Source organism: Protopterus annectens, chromosome 11.part0 (genome assembly GCF_019279795.1).
Source record: "Protopterus annectens isolate FY-2018-M chromosome 11.part0, PAN1.0, whole genome shotgun sequence".
Taxonomy (NCBI): domain Eukaryota; kingdom Metazoa; phylum Chordata; order Ceratodontiformes; family Protopteridae; genus Protopterus; species Protopterus annectens.
In genome coordinates this window covers 294,029,949-294,052,922 of record NC_056745.1, presented here as the reverse complement: position 1 = coordinate 294,052,922, position 22,974 = coordinate 294,029,949, and the positions used below count along the sequence as shown (strand labels likewise).

At 40.5% G+C, this 22,974-nt stretch overlaps 1 protein-coding gene across 2 annotated transcripts in view; it reads left to right on the top strand.

Annotated features, from left to right (window-relative positions):
- The window catches only part of CMAS (cytidine monophosphate N-acetylneuraminic acid synthetase), a 433,399-nt gene that overhangs the window by 14,266 nt on the left and 396,159 nt on the right, over positions 1 to 22,974 (top strand). The window contains exon 1 of one of the 2 annotated variants that reach the window (XM_044087791.1): positions 14,614 to 14,797. The exons of the other annotated variant lie outside the window; for it this stretch is intronic. Coding sequence (XP_043943726.1) covers positions 14,631 to 14,797 — 167 coding nt within the window. The 5' untranslated portion in view covers positions 14,614 to 14,630. Of the gene's footprint in view, positions 1 to 14,613; positions 14,798 to 22,974 lie in introns of those variants that run through there. 2 annotated transcript variants of the gene reach the window in all.

The following is a 22,974-nucleotide window of genomic DNA, read 5'->3' as shown; positions in this document are numbered from 1 at the left end:
ATGATAGACCAGTTAGTTCCCATATGACAGAGCAACAGATGGCACAGGGTGAAATTGAAGAGAAGGTGCCACAGGAAGATGCTATAGAACTTTCTATAGAATGCCAGCAGGAAACAGAAAACAGAGGATGTGCCCCTTAGTTTGTAAGAAAATGAGCTAAGAGAAGAGTTGCTTGATTTAATGGACATGGATAGATATAGTAAGATCAATGAGAGAAACAGACTGCAAGAAGGTCAATAAAACTCAAAAAGTCAGAAGTCTGATAAAACAAATGATTGCAGTAATTTGGACTCTCCATAGAGATCCATGTGATATAACAGAAGTAAACAGGATATACTAGTGTGCTGCTAAATTAATAACTGATACAGTTCTACCACAAGAACACAGGGAAAGGAAAGGGAGAAATTGAATAACATCATAGAAGTATTTAATAGAAAAAAACTGTAAAGCAATTAAGACAAGTAGTGTCACTATTAGAAGAGTATAGAAGAGGGAACAGATCAAAAAAATACTAAGAAAGATAGATGTGATTAAAGCAATGCACAGTATTAGAACAGACCAGGATATATCATGCACTGTCTCAAATAACAAACTAAAAATTTCAGCACAGGTGGAAAAACTTAGAAGATGCACAGACAAATATAAGGGAAAAGTACAAAATAAGCAATTTATTGATGACCCAAAAAAGTTTTATAGAGAATTGGGAAATAAGGTAAAAGGAATTGAGACTATCAAAAAAGAAGAAATAGATACATTTTGGGGAAGTATCTACGAAGATCCTGTAGAACATAACAAAGATAGTAAATGGATAGAAAAAGTAAAAGAATAATAAGTTTAAAGGTACAGGATATGAAATGGGATGTAGTAACAGAGACTGAAACAAAGTTAAGGAAAGCCTCTAATTGGAAAACCCCAGGCCCAGAGGCAGCACCTAACCTTTGGCTAAAAGTATCAACATCTATGCACAAGAATTTAGCCATGACTAAGAACTGTTTATATGCGCACCCTGAACAGACACCAGCTTGGCTAACAACAGGAAAAACGGTGCACCTACTTAAGAGTGAACCTGAAAGCTACCCTGAAAATTGTAGACCAATAACTTCCCTTCCAACGACATATAAACTATACATGGGAACTGATTCTGACAGAGTTTATAGTCATTTAGAAGAAAACTCAATTATGGCAGTAGAACAAAAGGGCAATAAAAGAAAGTCATATGGAACAAAGGATCATCTGTTAAATAAAGTTATAGTGAAGAACTGTAAAAAGGGGAAGATTCTAAGTATGGCATAGATTTACTACAAAAAAAGCATTTGATAGTATCCCACATTCATGGATAAAAGAGTGCTTAAAAATGTATATGATACACCCTTCACTGATTGACTACATTACAGTAACCATGAAACACTGGCTGACCACTTTGCAATTAAGCCATGATAAAGGACAGATTATTATCTCAGGGATAAAAATTCAAAGGGGGATATTCCAGGGTGACTCTCTGTCACCGTTGCTATTCTGCTTTGCCATTAACCCATTAAGCTGTCTACTTAACAGCTTAGGCCATGGCTACAATTAGGGTCGTAGAAAACAACAAAGTCTAAACACTTCTCATCTTCTCTTTGTCGATGATTTAAAACTATATAGCTCATCAGATGAGGAACTGAAACCAGAGCTGCAGTTTGTAAAAACTTTTTGAGATGATATTAGAATGTCATTTGGTCTTGATAAATGTGCAAAAGCAATATTTAAAGCAGGAAAACTGCAGCACCAGGAAAACATCAGTTTGGGACAAGAATGTGATATAAAAGAACTTGAGCAAGTGTATAAATACTTGGGAATTGATGAAGGATCAGCAATAAAACATGAACAAATGTGAATAAAACTCAGTAAGGAATACTTTAGAAGACTTAAATTAATCCTGAGAACAGCGTTGACATCCATGCTCACCAAATGATCTATAAAAATCAGTGTATATCAAGATTATATATTCCCCGTTTTGGGACTCCACACTTATCTGCTGACCTCACAAGACCCAAATGTAATGAAAGTTTTGAAACTTGAGGAGAATAAATCTAAGATGACTTCTCTGCTTAATTTAGCAGAGGCATATTTATGACAAGCAGGAATGGAAATCAAACCAGAAGTAGAAAAAAAATCAGTCAGCAACTGAATGTGCCAAAAAAAAAAAATAAAAACAAAAGAAAGAATATAAGGTGAAGAACCAGATAAGAAGGCAAGAAATGTGGAAAAAGCATAAATATAGTTGCAAATATAGAAAACTTCTGGAAGAACCTCATGTTGATCAGGAATGAACACAGGAATGGTTAAGGAGAGGAGAATTCAAACCAAGAGATGAAAGGTTAATATTGGCGGCCCAAGATAGTGGGCTACATACACGATGGTTTACAAAGTCCATTAAACATGTAGGAGAAACAGACAAATATAGGTTTTGTAAAACTGAATGGAAACATTTGTACACCTAGTTGCTGGTTGCGACACACTAGTGGCAGAAGGACTGTTTACTGTAAGGCGTAATAATGTGGCGAGACTGTTGCACTGGGGATTGTGCAAACATTATGGTATTGAAGTGGCTGGAAAACAATGGAAACATGAACCACAAGGCATCATAGAAAATTATGAGGTTTATATCACATGTGATCGCCTATTACCAACAGTTCAAAAGTTAGATGCTCGAAAACTGGATATAGTGGTCAAAGAAAAGAAGACAAAAGTAGCATTAATCATGGAAATCATCACACTCTGTGACTACAGTGTCTTGCATACAAAGAGACACAAAGTCATAAAATACCAAGATCTGCAGGCAGAAACAAGTGCAATTTGGAAGAAAGATACCCAGACAGTTCCAATAGTAGTAGGAGCAATGGGTCTTATAAAAAAGAATCGACAGTCATATTTAGATATGTTACCAATCCATGTAATCCCATACAAACTGCAGAAGGAGTCATTACTAGGCACATTGCGGGTGCTGTGAAGAGCACTTTTGGCTGATATCAAGGATTGAAACAAGAACTTTAATAGTATTTTGACTTAGGAATGAGGTACGTTCCTATCATGGTATTAGAAACCCAAAAGATTTGGAGAAAAAAGCTAGAGACCTTATCAACAAGGACATAGGTGACCTTCAAACTCTTGACCCAACCCTGTTTGGTTTCATCAAGGGTAGATCTTGTTTATTAAAGCTGTTGGACTTCTTTGAGAATGTCACCAAAGCCCTGGATGAGGACAAAGCAGTACATACTGCCTATCTTGATTTAGCCAAGGCTTTTGACACAATCCCCCACTCAGGGATCATTGAGAAACTCTCCCATCTGGGGATTAACCCATATATCACTAGATGGGTGCCTAACTGGATCACTCAGAATGCACACTCTCAAAGTTGAAGAGTCCACCTCCACCAGTAGACCAGTCACCATTGAGGTACCACTGTGCTGGGCTGTCTACTGTTTGGAATCTATTTCTCTGAGGACCAGGCAAAAGTAGATGGCATGTGGCATATCAGGTTTGCAGATGACTGCAAACTGGGTGCAATCATTGAGCCCCCCAAGGATGTAAACATATTACAGAAAGGGCTGATGCAGACAACTGAATGGTGCCAGTAAGTCACGGACTAAAACTAAATGCAAAAAAAAAAAAAAGCCTCATTATTCCCTTCGGCAGAGAAGTAGCCCTGCTAATTATGATATAGATAGCACCCTTCTAAGCTCAAACTTAGTGGTGCGAGACTTGGGAACACAGGTGGACAGCAATCTAAACTTCGATCACCATGTTTCCTTAGTGGCAAGGGGGGTATCACATCCAAAACTAAGGAGGTTATAATTCCACTGTACTCTACCCTTATCAGACCACTAATTGAGTACAGTGCTCCCTTCTGTATGTATCTTATCAGACACCTGCAGCAACTGGAGAGACCACAGAGGTTTCTAACCAAGAGAATCCAGGGCTCTAAATTATTACTTGCGTGAAAAGACTGAAACCCTGTCACTGTACTCTGTATCATACAGGCTGCTGAGAGGCAACCTGTGCCTTGTCTATAGAGCAGTCTCTGACTCTACCCTAATGGAAATGCTGCACATCTGCAAATCAAATGGGACAAGAGTCACTCACTCCAGGGATTTCAACCTAGCCTGCGACATTAACAAAATAGATATATCTCCCAGAGATTGCTACTCCTCTGGAATAAGCTCCCACTTCACTTGAAGCAGAGCTGCTCAATGACCCTGTTTAAGCACAACCTTGATAATTGGATGGATGACTGTAATTCACCTAGTTTGTGGCACTTGTGTCCCTCATGGACAGGGATATTCTGTGCTGATCATAGAATCGCTTTGTTAACAATGACCGTCTAACTATGGTCAACTGGGGTACTTTTTTTCTTTATTTTATACATGGCTAGGCTTGTAAAAGCCCTATGATCATTAACCTCCTGTAAAACTATTAATCTTTCAACCATAACGTCATAGATGTATACTTGCAGATGACTGCAAACTGGGTGCAATCATTGAGCCCCCCAAGGATGTAAACATATTACAGAAAGGGCTGATGCAGACAACTGAATGGTGCCAGTAAGTCACGGACTAAAACTAAATGCAAAAAAAAAAAAAAGCCTCATTATTCCCTTGACGAGAAGTAGCCCTGCTAATTATGATATAGATAGCACCCTTCTAAGCTCAAACTTAGTGGTGCGAGACTTGGGAACACAGGTGGACAGCAATCTAAACTTCGATCACCATGTTTCCTTAGTGGCAAGGGGGTATCACATCCAAAACTGAGGAGGTTATAATTCCACTGTACTCTACCCTTATCAGACCACTAATTGAGTACAGTGCTCCCTTCTGTATGTATCTTATCAGACACCTGCAGCAACTGGAGAGACCACAGAGGTTTCTAACCAAGAGAATCCAGGGCTCTAAATTATTACTTGCGTGAAAAGACTGAAACCCTGTCACTGTACTCTGTATCATACAGGCTGCTGAGAGGCAACCTGTGCCTTGTCTATAGAGCAGTCTCTGATTCTACCCTAATGGAAATGCTGCACATCTGCAAATCAAATGGGACAAGAGTCACTCACTCCAGGGATTTCAACCTAGCCTGCGACATTAACAAAATAGATATATCTCCCAGAGATTGCTACTCCTCTGGAATAAGCTCCCACTTCACTTGAAGCAGAGCTGCTCAATGACCCTGTTTAAGCACAACCTTGATAATTGGATGGATGACTGTAATTCACCTAGTTTGTGGCACTTGTGTCCCTCATGGACAGGGATATTCTGTGCTGATCATAGAATCGCTCTGTTAACAATGACCGTCTAACTATGGTCAACTGGGGTACTTTTTTTCTTTTTTTTATACATGGCTAGGCTTGTAAAAGCCCTATGATCATTAACCTCCTGTAAAACTATTAATCTTTCAACCATAACGTCATAGATGTATACTTGGCTAATGATCACTGGGCCCTTATAAGCCTAATCAAGCATCCCAAATGTTATCCTTCAAGTTTATGTGCCTTAGATAATGATTTTATGGGATATATATAAATACAGTGTACATGTGCTTTAGATAATGATTTTATGGGATATATATAAATACAGAGTACATGTGCTTTAGATAATGATTTTATGGGATATATATAAATACAGTGTACATGTGCTTTAGATAATGATTTTATGGGATATATATAAATACAGTGTACATGTGCTTTAGATAATGATTTTATGGGATATATATAAATACGGTGTACATGTGCTAGGGTACGATTAGAGACATAAGTGCCAGACCAAGGGTGCATTTCCAGTTTCTCATTCACTGGTCCAGGTTTCTCTTGAATAGGGTCAGGGAAGAGCTCTGCTTCACATGGATAGGTAGCCTGTTCAGGACAAGGTGAATGCTCTGGGACACATATGTCACAAGCAATGTTTAAATCCCCAGACTGAGTAATTCTTATGCTATTTGTTTTGCAGATATGCACCTTGTATGCCAGAAATACAGTGTCCCTCAACATTTTGCAAAAAATTAGTATGCAGATAGGGCTTTAAGGTGATCTGCATAAGGCATGCTGTTTATGCCCTGTATTCTTTTTGTGAGGAACCTCTGTGGACATTACATTTGTTGCATGCGCCTGCTCAGGTACATATTGAAGTTGCTGAGCTGGATTTGTCGGAATTTCTGTGGCCTTTTTTTTTTTTTTTTTATCAGTCTGTCTTCCTGTTTTGGTTTGGTACACATTGAAGGGGCCATTGTACTCAATGAAGGGCCTGATAAAGGCTGAATACAGTATAACGATGATGTCCACTGACATAGATTTTGATAATGGTTAATGTGTTTACCTCACAGACACAAGATAAAGGAGCCTTTCTCCCCGGGCCTCCGCTGAAAATTGGCTTTGTTCCAAGTTGGACTTTCCCAGTTAACAAATGTTAAATAAAATAATAAAAAAAAAGGGTCTGAGTTTCACCTTTGGAAAAATGACTAGGCTTAAAATGGCCCCAAATGGCAGATAGTAAGCAGTGCCTTTGCGTACAAGTTGATCAACAATGAATTATTTTATTACTGCCTTAGAAACATGTTGGTTGAAAGCCAGGTTACAGCTTACATGCATACACCAACAAATCCCCGACTACTGGTTCTACTCTTAGGGCTTTGTTATTGATGGGGTAATTTCTTAGGGTGGCTAACTTCTCAAAGAGTACTATTATGCATTTCTTGGCATTGATTCATAAGCCATGGCTTTAGCATCAGTCATTTGTCCGTGTTAGCATCTTTGTGTGATTCTATGACTTGACATTGGCCTTAACGTCTGAAATGTAGATAACAAAAAGGAGCAGACCCAGGGCAGAGCTTTGAGGTACTCCAGTAGTGACTGGCCTCTTTATGGAGGTAGTCTCCCCTATCCTAACTCCCTGGTTGCTATCTGAGAGACAGCTGCCTATCCAGCTTGTAATATAGGGATTTATGCTTATGTACATGACATTGTTTACAACGTCTGAGTGGAGTATTGCATCAAATGCCTTAGCTATGACAAGCTAGGCATTATGCACTGTTATTGCCCTCCATTGCCTTGGTCACCTTCTCAAAGAAATCCTCGAGGATGCATAGGCATGAGTTGCCTTGTTGAAACCATCTAGACACTGAGACCTTCAGGAAGTCTGGCAGCCTACAGATCCCTGGCTCAATAAGGTGATTTTGACACTGGCTTACTTACTACTGGGTTCCATCCTTAATATCTGCTCTGAAAGTGTGGTCATTATTTATTTTTAACTTTCCTCAAACTCTTACCTAAAAGATGTGCACAGAAGGTCTCTCTCTCTAGCTTGTCTAGTAGTAGTGTACTGTCTAGTAACAACAGGTTGGATACATTACAATGATCATTATTTTTTTTTTCACTTTCTTCACAGTCAAACTTTAGACCTGTAGAAAGGTGGTTATTGTTTGGGTGGGGGTTAGGGGTGAGGAGGCGTGCTCTACATATGTCTGACTGCTGCAAGCTGAAATGTATTATGTTTGTTCTGTCACTTTTGTCCCAGTCTGATATTAGAGGGGTATTCAAAAGGTGGCTTCCTTTTAGGAGCAGGAGTGAGGAGGCACTATTTGTTTACTTATGAGTGCAGCAATTTTTTTTGTTCTTTCACTTTTCTCTTAATCTAACATAGTACAGAAAGTGACTTACCTTGTTTAAGGGTTATGAGGGCACACTGTAATCTCCGATATGATGTATGTATTTGAAGAAGCACTTGTATGCTTGGGGTACTGGGGACTGCTTTTTTGTTTGCTTTGAACATTTAAGTCTTGAACTCACATTCTTCCCTTACTCTTGCTTTTTGTGGGGGCCATACTGGGTCAAATATTGGAAAAGAGCACTACAACACACCTCAAGATCATCCGTAATTCCATGACTTCTGGGAGCTTCTTGACTCCCAGTTTATTTCCGATACTTTCTCCACAATTAGACTGCATTCTTGTCCATTTAGGGTGTGTTTAAAGGTTCATAGGTGTGTACTAGGCTAATGGCCCTGGAGCCTTTACAAGCCTAGCCCAAAAAAATTGCCGGGGCACCCTGCCACACGTTCCCTATCCAGTTGGGCAACTGGAGTGATCCCTGGGGTAAACTTTCTGTTACAGATCCACTCGTCAAGATTTCTCTTGAAGAGGACCAGTGAGGTGCTCTGCTTGACATGAATAGGAAGCTTATTCCAGAGTAAGGGCAGTCTTTGGGGGATCAGCCTGTCCCTCCAGCATGTTCTGTTAATTGTGGTAATGAGGTTATAATCTCTGGAGCATGTGGGGCGGGGGGATTGGGATTTCTTTAGGTGTAGCATTTCAATTAGGGCTGGGTCGGACATGGCTTTGTAAGTCAAGCAGAGATCACCTCTAAGTAGATGATAACAGATGGAGAACAGCTGAAGTTTCTTGAGTTTGTCCATGTAGAACATGTGTTTAAGGCCTAGGATCCTTTTTGTGAGGTACTTTTGTGGCCTCTCCAGCTGTTGTAGGTGTCTGGCCAGGTACATGCCAAATTGGGTGTTCGATGAATAGCCTAATGAGGGATGAGTAGAGAGGGTTGATGACCTTTTTCTTCCTGGATGCGAAACCTTTGGTTAAGATATGCCAAGTAGAAGGACTTTCTGACCACAGTGGCATGTGGTGGTCGAAGGTGAGGTTGCTGTTGACCTGGGGGCCCAGGTCTCTTATGGCTACTTCACGGTTCTGTGGGCTCCCATCAATGTGGTAATTCGTGAGAACTGAGTTTTTTTCCAAAGGGGCTGATAATGCATTTTTTGGGATTAAGCTTCAGGCCATGGTTCCAACACCAGTCATTAGTCTCAGAGAGGCCTTTTTGTAAGATGTGTGCATCACTTGGGGAGTTGATAATGACTCCTAGCTTGCAGTCATCAGCAAATTTGGTAAGCCAGAATCCTTCTGTGTTGGCCTGGACTTCTGAGAGGTAGATGCCAAAAAGGAGAGGGCCCAGTCTCGAACCCTGTGGGACTCCACTCATGACTGTCCGACAGTCTGACTTGGAATCTGCAACTTTCACTCTGCGGGTCCTGTCTGTGAGACAATTTGCAACCCACCTAGTGATGAAAGGATTGATGCCTAGTTTGGTGAGTTTATCAATGATACCAGAGTGGGGAATAGTATCAGAGGCCTTGGCCAAGTCGAGGTAGGCTGTATGCACTGCCTTACCTTCATCCACAGCCTTGGCAACTGCCTCAAAGTCAACCAGGTTCAGCAGGCAGGATCTCCCCTTGGTAAAGCCAAAGTGTGTGGGGTCAGGAGTTTGGAGATTGCCTATATCTTTGTTAAGCAGATCCATGATGATGCACTCCATAGCTTTGCAAACCAGACTTGTCAGGCTAAGGGGGTGGTAGTTTCCAGGGTCTGTAGTTGCTCTCCCTTTATGGAATGGGATGACTGTAGCAGTGTGTCATTCGTTAGGGACATAGCCTGAGGTAAGGCTGTGACTGAGCAAGAGAACACAGATGTGGCGCCAGTTCGTTTTGTAGCTCATGTAGGATGCAGCCAGGGGTATTATCAGGTCACATGGGTGCTGTATTCTTGGCTTTGGACAATGCAGCTTTTACGTGTGCTACAGAAATGGTGGGTACCAGACTTTCTTCTGGTATTGTGACAGGGCCCTTGGGGGGAGAGGGGTGAAGTTGGCACTGAATCTGTCAGCCAGTATGTTGGCTCAGTATAGGAGGTGCCATTATAGCAATAACCCACGCCTGGGTGTGGGTAATGCTGGATTTACCCACGGTTGGTGTGGTTTGGTCACGAGGGCGAAGCCCGAGTGCTAAAGCCAACCGTGGGTAAATCCAGCATTACACCCAGAATGGTTATTGCTATTATAATGACATTATTTAAGAAAAAATAATTACTTTTCTTAAATAATGGCATTGTATAATGCCTCCTTGCTGCCCTTCCGCAGCTGTCTGGTATTCTGCCAGTTCTGATGTACTGCGCATGCATATGCCTACGCAGTATATTAGAGCTGTGGGCAAAAGCAACGGAGAAAGCAAGTTCTCCGTTGCTTTTTACAAACTGTCTCGCTATGTTAAAGGAGTTTAACATAGCGAGACAGCTAAAAAGCAACTGAGAATCTCTGTTGCTTTTTTTAAAGCTGTCTCGCTATGTTAAACTCGTTTAACATAGCGAGACAGTGTGAAGCAACGAAGATCTTGCATTCTCCGTTGCTGTAAAAAAAAGTTATAGTAATGGAAAAAATCCGGGCAACCGGACCTTTTTCCATTACTATAACTCTTGATTTACAATGTGCACGCTGACCAAGGGGTCGTTGTATAATGTCCAATAACTCACAGCAAATCTGGGTATTGCCCTTGAGGTTTTTGATATAGCTATAGAAGGCTCTGTTTTTGGTGTCAATCGCAATTCTGACTTCATAGCTGGCTTTAGAAGATTTGATGAGGGATCTCAGCTTTTTTGTTGAGACTGATAAGGGAGGTTTTCCAGTCTTGTGACTTAATTTTTTCTGCAACAGTTTCTTCCTTTTGTTGTAGAGTTTGATGACTGGGAACCACCAGATTGGCTTCCTTTTTTTTGGAGGATAGCGACTTAGTTCTATTTGGTATGGCAAGGTCCATGCATTTGTGTACATGCTCATACAGTTCATTGGTGTATGATTCAGCAGTCATGCAGCTATTTTCCATTAGCATTGGTGCCAAGAAGTTAGCCACCTCTTGTTTTTAGGAGCGCAAAGTCGGCTTTAGTTAGAAAAGTATTTTAGGGTGGTCACCTTAATGGGGGGGTGTAGGTGAGATGGAGATTTCCATGGTGATCAGTTTGCCGTCGGATTTAACCAGGGAGGAATTGACTATAGGTATGGAACAGTGGTCTCCCATGTTGGTGATAACTAGGTCAAGGATGTTGCTTCCTCTAATGGGGATCAGAATGAGCTGGTCCAGGGCATTGGAACTGATAAATTCTGGGCCTGTACATTGGTACTTGAATAGTTTTCCTAGTTGATGAAAGGGTAGTTGAAGTCATCCATTATGAGAGTATTGGGTTGGACCTTGATAGATTCCAGGGTGCTTAGGAACTTGGAGTGAGAGTCTAGGGACATGTTTGGAGTTCTGTAGCAGGCTATGACTTGTATCGCCATCTTATTCAATGTTAGTTTTACCTGAAGTATCTTGGATGCATTATGCTGGGCTACCAGTCTAGAGGAGTGTGTATCATTTAAGAATATGGAGACACCATCTTCTTTGGAGCTTCCAGACGTATTCTGGGGCTGAAAGGTATGGAATGAGTTGTAGCCTGGGAGTGCAGGGGTGCTTTCTGCCTCTTAACCAGGTCTCCGTTACAGCACAGATGTCGATATTCTCCATTTTGAGGAGAGCTTTCAGCGAGTGCATCTTGAGATTTAGACTTTTAGCATTGAGCAGCATGACCCGCAGATTGTATTTGTTTGTAGCTGTTATGGTGGAATTTTGGTCTTTGGAACACTGCATAAAAAAGGCACTATAGGGGTGACAAGAGCCTTAGTCAGTACCCAGAATCCCAGGGGTGACTGGTGCATAGCAGTATGTAAATGCTATCAAATCCTTTGTCTTGTGCTCCATTTCATTTAAGGACAGTCTTGAATGTAATGACGTATGTTACTAGTTTGGTACATTAAAGTAGTTGTCTTCATAGTTAGTGCTCAAGGTCACACAGTAGACAAATGAGGGCTGAGCGGATCATACCCTGTACCACAGGAACTGCAGATCACAACCTTAACCCTCTGAACCAACTGCCAGACTATCATGTGGTGTTTTGATAGATATTTAATACTTCTTTGATTACTACATTGCAGCACAGGGTATACCTGATACTGTGAGATTGTAGAAAGCTGCTATAAATCAGAGACATGGCTGCTGTAATGTACTGCAGGCAGGGGAAAGTCACTAGTAACAGCAAAGTAGCATTATATGTGTCCTGAACAGCTAGTTTTTGTCAGACCTGAAAAGGATTGGAATGTGCTGCAGTTATCACCATTTAACTTCCTTGCTCAAGAATTCTGGATAAAGCCAAAAATAATACGGGAGATGGGAGGCACAAAAGCCCAAAAATCAGGGATGCTTTGTTAAGTGTTGTTCTAATGCATTGCATACGTCTCAGCTGTCCATGATTTTAACTCCAGTTTTAGTTCTGTCCCTCTTAATCCCTCCTAAAATTGGTGCCTTTTGTAGAAAAGGTGGTGGTTTACAGTTAAAAATAATGACAATACAAAAAATGTATATTAATTCACGTTCTCTTGTCTTGTCAAAGTCCCAAGTTAATAGTATTAATATTTTTAAAAAAATGTCCCTGATTATTTCTCACATACCTCTCAACTATCCAGATATTAGCAGACTGCCCAAATTTTTGCCTCGTATTTATCAGTTCTCCCAAATTTTTGGTTTTCTGGAAAATGATTGAAGATAGAAGTCAGAAAAAATGAAATGTGTTTCAGTTCATTCATCCTAGTCTTCTTCTTTCAGCTGTTCCTGTTAGGGGTCGCCACAGCGGATCATCTGTTTCCATTTCTTCCTGTCCTCTGCATCTTACTCTGTCACACCAACCACCTACATGTCCTCTCTCACCACACCCATACACCTTATCTTAGGCCTTCCTCTTTTCCTGTTACCTGGTAGCTTCATCCTTAGCATCTTTTTCCCAATATACTCAGCATCCCTCCTCAGTACATGTCCAAACCAACGTAATCGTGCCTCTCTGGCTTTGTCTCCAAACCTTCCAACCTAGGGTGACCCTCTAATATACTTATTCCTAATCTTGTCCACCCTCGTCACACCCAGTGCAAATCTTAACATCTTTAACTCTGCCACATCCAGCTGTGACTCCTGCCTTTTTGTCAGTGCCACTGTCTCCAACTCATATATTATAGCTGGTCTCACTACCCTCTCATAGACCTTCCCTTTCACTCTTACTGGTACTCGTCTGTCACAAACCACTCCTGACACTCTTCTCCACCCTGCCTGTATTCTCTTCTTCACCTCTCTTCCACACTCGCCATTACTCTGAACTGTTGATCCCAAGTATTTAAACTTATCTACCTTCGCCAGCTCTCCTTCCTGCATCCTCACCATTCCTCTATCCTCCCTCTCATTCACACACATATATTCTGTCTTAGTCCTGCTGACCTTCATTCCTCTCCTCTCTAGAGCATTTCTCCACCTCTCTAGGGTCTCCTCAACCTGTTCCCTACTCTCACTGCATATCACAATGTCATCTGCAAACATCATAGTCCATGGGGACTCATGTCTGATCTCGTCTGTCAACCTGTCCATCACCACTGCAAATAAGAAAGGGCTCAGAGCTGATCCTTGATGCACTCCCACCTCAACCTTAAACGAAACTGTCACTCCCACTGCAGATCTCACCGCTGTCATACTACCCTTGTACATATTCTGTACCACTCTTACATACTTCTCTGTCACTCCCGACTTCCTCATACAATACCACAACTCCTCTCTAGGCACCCTGTCGTATCGTCATATGCTTTCTCTTCATGCTAATGGAAAAAGGAAAACCTGTTACAACTTTGTTTCTAAGAGCATTGTTTAAAAATTGTCCCAATTTTTGGACCTTTGCCACCCCCCCCCCCCCCATGGTTTTGCCCAGATTTCTTGCTCTGAGAGGTATGCAGATGTGCTCTAAATTCTGTTGAGAACTGTTCCCTAATTCATATAGAAAGTTAATCGCCAGTTAGCAAATGATAAATCAACTAAAAAGTATGAAATCCTAATGCCTGGCATTATTGACTTGACTGTGACCATCAGTGATTTTACCATAAAAAATGTGACGGGTTCATGGCAAAGATTTGAGGCATAATCGGGGACAGTTAAGAGGTCTGCGTGACTATACTAATTTAAATAAAATAATAAAAAAGTTAAGACCTTCAAAGGTAGTGTTACCACCTGTCCCACACAGTCCCTCTTTGGTCAGTTGTGTCCTGCAAAAAAATTGTAAAAATGACAATGTCCTGAGATTTTAGGACAAAATTATTGCCTATATTTTATGTAATAGTTGCATAAAACCGTTATTCTGTATCAGAAACACCTAAATGTTATAAGAAACAGAATAACCAACTAAAATGCTACAACAATAAGCTTTTATTTAGGCAAAGAAGTGAAGTTCTGTCTTGTGTACTGGCCGTGGGTATGTTTCAGCCTGCAAAATCTGACGTTTGTACCAAAAATGTCACACTGTGGGCATTTGAAAAGGTGGCAACACTATTCAAAGGTGTTTTTTTTTTTTTTTTTGCTTTTCCAGCGGAGTCGCTAGTTCATTGCCATTATTGTATGGGTTACAGACGAACTAATGTAACCTGTATTTTGAAGGCCGCCAATTCCAGCACTACAGAACACAAACGAAAAACATTTTATAAACATACAAACTTTTATATCAGCAGTCCCTGTCCTGCTGGCTATAAACATTTCCTAAACAACTTGTATCTCTTAACAAAGCAGTTAACAGTTGTCTCTTGAAACTGTAAAGGACAGCTCGTCCGCAGGCCACTTCGTTGACCTTTTTTGGTTACTCTCGAGGGAACCCGCGGTTGGCGTGCTGGAAAGCCCCTTTGGAAACCTGATAGATAAATCTTCACGACAACGATGGCAACGGGCGTGGGACTGACTACTACAGAAGGGTATTTCGCTGCCCTGATTCTAGCACGCGGCGGCAGTAAATGCATATCTTTGAAGAATGTAAAGAACCTGATCCATCTTCCTCTCATTGGCTGGGTACTCAGAGCTGCTCTGGATGCTGAGGTGTTTGACAGGTGATTAATAAAGACAGTGTCTGCTGAATCTGCACTGCAGCGCTCCTTTATGTGCGCTGTTGAGATTACTTCGTGTGTGTGCCAAGCTGTCATGCAGCCCCGAGCCTAAATATATCTTAACTTGTTCTCCTTTATATCTTCGTAATAGGCGGCATGTGCATAGGACTGTGGGATACTTCATTTACTTGAATGCTAACAGAATAAGATGACTTGCCAGATATATATGTATGTATGTCATATGGTGTGTGTGTGTGTGTGTGTGTGTGTGTGCGCGCGCGCGCGCTCACATTACACAGTAGTTAGAAGCAGAGGAAGTCGAACTCTGGATCATAACTCTCAACCTCAGCGCAAGAACTCTCAACAAAGCCTAAAGTAATTGGGGGGGGGGGGGGGCATAAAATAGGGACGTATTTAAATGTTGCTCTTATACACTTAGAAAGTTGTTAAAATAACATAATTTGTTCTAGCATGCGTTTTTTTTTAAGGATGTGAAATCTGAAACATATGTTTTTATTTAGTGACTTCAGTCCTCAGGTAGTTGCCAACACCCCCCCCCCCCCACACACAAATTTATGAGTGACAGATGAACAATGTGAGGCAAAAAATATGGTAATTCTGTAAAAAATCAGTGCAGTTGAGAGGTATGCAGATGAGTCCATACCTGTCAAGTGTACCTTATCAGGAGGAAAGTTCCTCATTTTGAGTCTTTAAAAGGGGTCTATGACTGGATTGAAAACTAATTTCATCTAATGCCCTTTACACCGAAAATGCCGTTGATAGAAATTGTTTTTTTTTTTGACTAAATATATATACCAACTCCGAGATTGCACTACAGTCACGAAAGGGCGAATTTTCTGATCCTCACTGTACCGTCATCTTACAAAACCGATTTATATCAATGGCATTTTCGGTGTAAAAGCCGTTCGATGAAATCAGTTTTCGATCCAGTGTCATAGACCCTTTAAAAGTCCATGTTCTTCAAAGTTCCACATTGAAAGGGTCTGTCACACATTCAGTATTAGGCATTTTTAATATTAGGCATTTTTAACTGATGTCCATGGTAAATGGGATGAATTAATATGAGGTGGGAGGTTGGCCTAATGGTTAAGGTGTTTACCTAAGAAACAAAAGGTGCAGGGTTTGATTGTCACATGGTATAACTAGCTAGGCTTAAGTAGTCCACAAAGACAGCTAGCCTAGTACTAATCTATGAACCTATGATTCAGTATAACGTAGCATATTGTAACCACACTATGACTTTCCTAGTTGAAGCTGTTAGTTAGTAAGCTGTAAGGTGTTATACATTTTGAGAGCTGTGGCTGAATCTTGTTAGCTGCTGATGACTTTGTTTATGTTTGCTAAACTATAGAACTTCTCATTTTGTTCTTCCTTAATATATAATGTGTTGATACTGAACAGTATTTACTGTTTGCATTGTAAGAATTTAGTCAGAAAAGTAAAGGAAGGTTATAGCTACATTTTCTTTTAAATAATATGTTTGAACTTAGCTGAATTTTAACTTTTAGTGTACTCTTTCCACCCATTGCATAACAATTAGGCACATCTTGCCCAGTGGTAAACAAATATTTGTTTAGGCTAAAGCAGAATTTGTTTGAACCATTGAGCTCTTGCACATTTATATATTAGATTAGACATTTTTTAATGCCTGAAATGGGACAGTTTTGTAAGGAAACATTTGATTTTTTGCAGAATAAATAATTCCCACTGACATTGTAAACGGTCAGGTTTCACTTTATCACCACAATGAAGATACACTGCTGTACTTATTTTTCTGTCTACTATTTAAGCAATAACCCACGCCTGGGTGTGGGTAATTCTGGATTTACCCACAGTTGGTGTGGTTTGGTCATGAGGGCAAAGCCCGAGTGGCCAAAGACCACCGTGGGTAAATCCAGCATTACCCACACCCAGAAGTGGGTTATTGTTATTATACAATGACATTATTTAAGAAAAAAATACTTGCTTTTCTTAAATAATGGCATTGTATAATGCCTCTTTGATGGCCTTCCACAGCTGTCCAGTATTCTGCGGCAGTTATAATGTACTGCGCATGTGTATGGTTACGCAGTACATCAGAGCTGTGAGTGGAAGCAACGGAGAATGGAAGATCTCCGTTGCTTTTTAAAACGTGTCTTCCTATGTTAAAATAGTTTAACATGGTGAGATAGCTTTAAAAAAAGCAACGAAGATCTTCCTTTCTCCGTTGCTTGAGACCGCTTTAAAAAAAGCAACGGAGAAAGGAAGATCTTGTTGCTTTTTTTAAGTTATGAGATAACAACAACGGAACTCTTCCGTTCACCGTTGCTGTCCAACACACACACACACACAAAAAAAAAAGACTTATACTAATGGAAAAAGTCCGGGCGATCGTACCTTTTTCCATTAGTATAAGTCTGATTTACAACGGGCACGCTGACCAATCAGCGTGCACGTTTTGGAATATTAATGGGGGGGGTCATTGTATAATAATCAATTTTCCATATTAAGTAAATGGATTTCACCCTGTGTTATCTCTGTAGCTGAAATGCAATAGTTCATCTGTGGTACTCTACATAACACAAGAGTACTTTTTTCCATATACATTTCCATCAGTTGGTATCCAAATGTTTTCTTGATAGATACAGTTTTACTCCTGCTGTTGGTGATGATATCCCATTTCCACATAGAGTGATTATATAGTTGTTAGCATTGCACAAATTATATGCAAGTGTAACAGAGCATTTTGCGTTTAGGGCACACTTTGCATATTTGACATATTTCTGAGTGGTGTTGCTATAATGGATGGCTGAATTGCCCTGTCAGTTCTTATGGTCATTTGTACTGTTTATTCTTGTATAATGTGTTTTCCTACCTAAAGTTTGTGCATATTTTATATTTCCCACCACTTATTCACCAGTGCCACAGAGGTATTGTGTAATTCTGGCAGAGCATTCATTCCGCAATGTCTGCAATGTCCATTTGAGAGCTGCCTGGGGAGCTAATGAGCCTGGTGTTCATTAGGAGATCATAGGAGATTACTAGGCTAATGTCCCTGGGACCCTTACTAGCCTAGCTAGGAGTTTATCCCACCCCAAAAAAAGAAAAGAAAAAGAAACCTCAGTCAGCACCTGTCACCCCTGTCAGTGAGGGACAAAGGTGGAACCCTTGGGACAAATTTATGGTTTTCCATCCATTCATCAAGGTTGCATTTGAAGAGAGTCAGTGAGGCACTCTGTTTGACATGTATGGGAAGTCTGTTCCAGAGACGGGGCAACCTCTGGGAGACAAACCTGCCTCTCCAGCAGGTTTTGTTGATGTTGCATATTAGATTTAAGTCCTATCAATCGGGTAATGCATATGGAGTTAGACATATGGATTAGGAGTGAGGCAGAGAAAACTTCCTGGATTGGATGCCAGTCTGTAGTAGGATATGCACAGTTATGTATATACAGGCAGATCCCCCCTACACACACACACACACACACACACACACACACACACACACACATGCACACACACCACAAACTTGCATGCAGTTAGAGGATTGCTAATTCGCCTTCATCATGTCTTTGGAATGTAGGAGGAAACTGCAACATGAAGCAAAAAACATTTTAGCCAAGAGGAAGACATGCAAATTCTGTACAGAAGCTGACTTAATTGAGAAATGAGCTAGAGAACCAAGTACTGTGAGGCAATAACATCAACTGCTGTGCAATCCAGATGTGCTGAATACCCCATCACTATATGATGATACCAGTCTGCCTAATGCCCTTTTGCACCCCTCTACATTGTTTCTTCCATTTTTGAAGGCACAAATAGATTTTTTTTTGTTTTGTTGCTGTTTTTCTACTGGTCCACGGCTAACCTGCCACATAGTTGAAACCCTGCACGTTGGGGAGTGCCATTAGATTTTCTTTTGGCAATACACTTGTTTTTGCACCAGGTTCTTGAGTATGACTGACAAAACTCTTGCCTTTTAACAGACAGGAATGGACCGTAAACTCCTCCCACTCCCCTGCTAAGTATGTCTGCAATGCAAGACACAAGCCATAATAATCATGTAGTAAACTAATAAATTCTGACTTGCAACACATACTCAAATTAAGATTAATACCTACATGTAAAGTAGCTAACAGAAGAGATGGAAACCAGACATACAACTATTTCTGTTTACCACAGTAATGATGGTATGACTCATAGGCTGCTCTTTGGAACATGTTGCAATTTCTTTCTGTTGTTGGGCTAGGCGTAAAACTACTTTCTAAGAATTTCCTTGGAATGAATATAATGCACCTTTTGGCATATATTTATCTATGCATATTATAACCCGAGAGACCTCTGAAATTCATAAATAAAAAGATCTAACAAAAATGTTTGAGGCTACAGGAGAGGCTGTCAGCCCTCTCTCTGCACTCATTCTCTTACAGATTCCTCCGTGGAGATCTGTGTCTAGCCTTTTGTGCCACGAAAGATCCATCCCTGTTTGACCTTTTATTCTGCTGCAGAACTAGTGCCTCAAATATGTTATTAAGGGAACTAAAAATTCATCAGCAGTTAAATAAGACATATTGGCATGTTAGATTCATATCTCAATGTATCCCTTATCTCTGGAAAAAAAATCATCCACCACGTCATGTCAAGTAGAGTAGCACACTTGCTACCTTCAAGGTAAACATAGATAATTAGATGGGCAGCTTGAAATTCTCCCAGGTCTATCTTTTCTTGCTCTCTTTGAAGCTAGAGAGAACGTTTGAATAAGGTTTGTTTGCTTAACCTTGAAATAGTCTGCTGAATGATTGCCTAGTACTTATCTGTGAGCCTATAATGCTATAGTAACATATGGCAAAACAACCAAGTTTGTCCAGCTAAGTTCTGGAAAACATTACCTGCCCACCTTGACAGTGCAATCCATCTCTGCAGGGTTCTGCCCTCTTCCCAAAAACATACAGTGTGTTTTCATCTCAAACTCTCCCAAGAATGGAGCTGTGGACAGTGGCACAGACTCTAGATGGTGCCCTATAAAGGGAAGAATTGTATATACCAACCATCTTTGCACATCAACTGTGGTGTGCGTTATACTTAAGATAGGAGAACATGGATCACAGACTGTGTACCATGTCAGGGTTGTCTACTTGATGGTGTAAACATTGGCTCTAGGTAATTTGATCATATTGACTAATATATGGATATGACAACTGCCTTGGTCCCCATTGGTGGGGCAATAAATAGGAATAAAGGAGAGGCCATTCTGGACTTCTGTTTGGCAAATGGTGGCCAACACATGACTGAGAGACAGTCACAAGCTCACATACAAGGGTGGCCAGTGTGTAACTCGGGTAAATTTCCTCTTATTAAAGAAAGGGCACTCAACCGATACCAGGGATTGCAAAGTCATCCCAGTGAAACAGTCTTCCCACAGCACAAACCATGAACTGCAGCAGTGGTCAGAAAATGATTTAAGGTGAATAGAGACTAGGTTGAAGACTTGAAAGTTGATAGGAGAGAGAGCACAAGAGTTCAAGGAATTACTTTGGACTCTAGCACCTAAGGAACAAAAAAAAAAAAATAGGTGGAGTTAAAGAGGAATGGCAGTGTCTCTAAACAAAATGTGTGAGCACTGCAGAACAGGTATGTGGCCGAGCCAGGTATGGGAAATAAGGTGCATGAGGAAAGCTGGTGGTGGAATGTACAAGTCCAGGAAATCATCAAAAGCAGGAGTGCAGGAAAAAGTGGGAAATAGAGGGAAGGGCCAGACTAAGAAGTTATACTAGTTGGCTAGCAAAAAGGCTGAGAGGAGTTGCAGTAGCAAAGAGCCAGTCATCAGAGGCACTTTACTAGTTTCTGGAAAATGACACAGTAGCTGGCAGAAAAACTCTTTATCAGGTTGCAAGGCAAAGACAGAAGGATAAAGAAGATAGTTAGACATCCTTCGCAAAGGATGCCAGCAACAACCTGCTCAACAGCCCAAATGTAATTAAAGGCAGATGGAATGAGCGTTTTCAGCAGTTTCTGAATTAAGAAAACCCGTAAGAAGCTGTACTGACCCAGGCACAGCCTATGATGAAAGAAGTGGAGGAGCCCACCTTAGAATAAGTAAGAGCAACAATAAGAAAAATGAAGTCAGGGAAAGCAGTAGGCTCAGATGAGGTCGCAGCAGATACGAGCAAGATGTTGAGTGAGACAGGGGAGAAATGGCTGTCATAGTAGTATGGTGAGAAAGGCATGCCCCAAATGACTGGAGAGTAAACTACTTGTGCCAGTATAAAAGAACAAAGGGGGCATCCACAAGTGTGGGTAGTACAGAAGTATCAAACTCCTGTCACGTTGCACCTTGGCAGCTTTCCTTTCAAGAGCAAATGAACACAGAGACAGAAGCATAACCAGGAGATGCAATTTGAAATAAACAACAGAGACATAGATCAGCAGGGATCACTGAATTCTTGTGAGGAGTTTAGCAGCATCTGTATATAGCAGGAATTATTAAGACTTCATAACCTGAGTGCTAACTACAAGGTTAAGTCATTTTAATCGGAGTTGCTGGCTACTGAAACATGTCTGCATATATCAACGGGACACAAGCTGATTTAAGTATACTTTTCTCTGCACTTATTTAAGATTTGAGTCAGTAAATATTGTGTGCCTTTGATTCAGTAAATATTGTGTGTCTCTGTCTCTCTGCAGTTAATCTTGGTGGTTTTGGAATTGCCCGCCCTTGCTGTAAATCTGTTTTTGCACACTCCTCCTGGACCCATCACATTTGCTCACTCAACTGAGTACAGTGAGATCATATTTTGATTTCAGATACTCCTACCAGTCCCATCTTCTCTGTGGTGTACAGAGAGAGCACTTTGGAAGGACATTCCCCTATAGTATCTTAATCTGCTCTGTTTCCTCCCTCTCCAAAAAAAAATTGCACTTCATCCACTTTACTGTATTTGTGTTTCTTCCTACTTTATTACCTCATTTTACTTTTGCCTCTTCTTAAAAGTACTCAGTTAAATTTATTTTGCTGCCGTTATTACTGCTTGTTAGTAGCCTGATTAAATTGTAACTGTTATTCTAAGGCCCTTGGTTTAAGCACTTGGGCTTCAAACCAGTTTTACATTAAGAAGGTTTGTGGTCTGCACTCTTGTGGGAGGAGAGGCTAGATTCTGCCCTTCTGAGCTGGGAATTTCTGGTTAAAGGCTTATTGCACATGCTTACTTGAACAGTTTCTTTCTGAAATCTGTATGCCTTGTTTGCTGTAGCATAGACTAGATTCAGGCCGGCTGGATCTAGCTTTGTTTGTATAACTTGTGCACTGACCCAGGCTGTCTTTTTTGGAGAAGGTTTCTCTGTACCCTAGTAGCAGGACTGCAGTTAGAACTTGTCTGATTTGACTGATTTGAAGACTGCTGGAACAGGGCTCAGTTTTGAGCTTTTTAACTTGTTAATTGGGTAAAGTGTTGTTTTGATTGTATCTGCTCTATTTTTCTGAAAAAAAATATATATATATTTTTTTTTCTGGAAAAAAAAAAATATATATATATATATATATAATGTGTGTGTGTGTATGTATGTATGTATATGTATATATATATATATATATATATATATATATATATATATATATATATATATATACACACACACACACACACACACACACACACTTGTTTCCTGCCTTTCTAAGCTAGTATAGTCCAGTTTTCAGGTCACTGCTTAATCCAGGGCTGTGTTACAAGTTTCTGTGTTGCCCATACCTTACTTGGATATAAGGAAGTTTCTCTGTTCACCTGTGAGAGAGGGGAGCTTTGAGTAGCATATCTGTCCCTGGAGGAGTGGCTTCAGCCCAGAAGTTAGTAGTTTATTTGCCATTTTGGGCTAATTTCTATCTCTTTCACTTCCCTGCTACAAAAACTGCATTTGCACAGTTTTTGCACTAGTATTCCTCTCAGCAAGTGCCTACCAGGTGTTCTGCAGAGGCTACAGCAGCAGAAAGACAAAAGAGAGTTTGGAGTGATTAAGTATAATTTTTCTGCTTTTCTTTCTGTCTTAACTAATTTTGCCTAAAATGCCAGTTTTTTTTGCATTTCTCTGATTTAAAAAGTTTGTTGTTGCTACATATTGTACTTATTTGCTGCCTGCATTTGAATTAAGTCATTTTTATGTTTAACTAATCTGTTTAACTGTTGTAG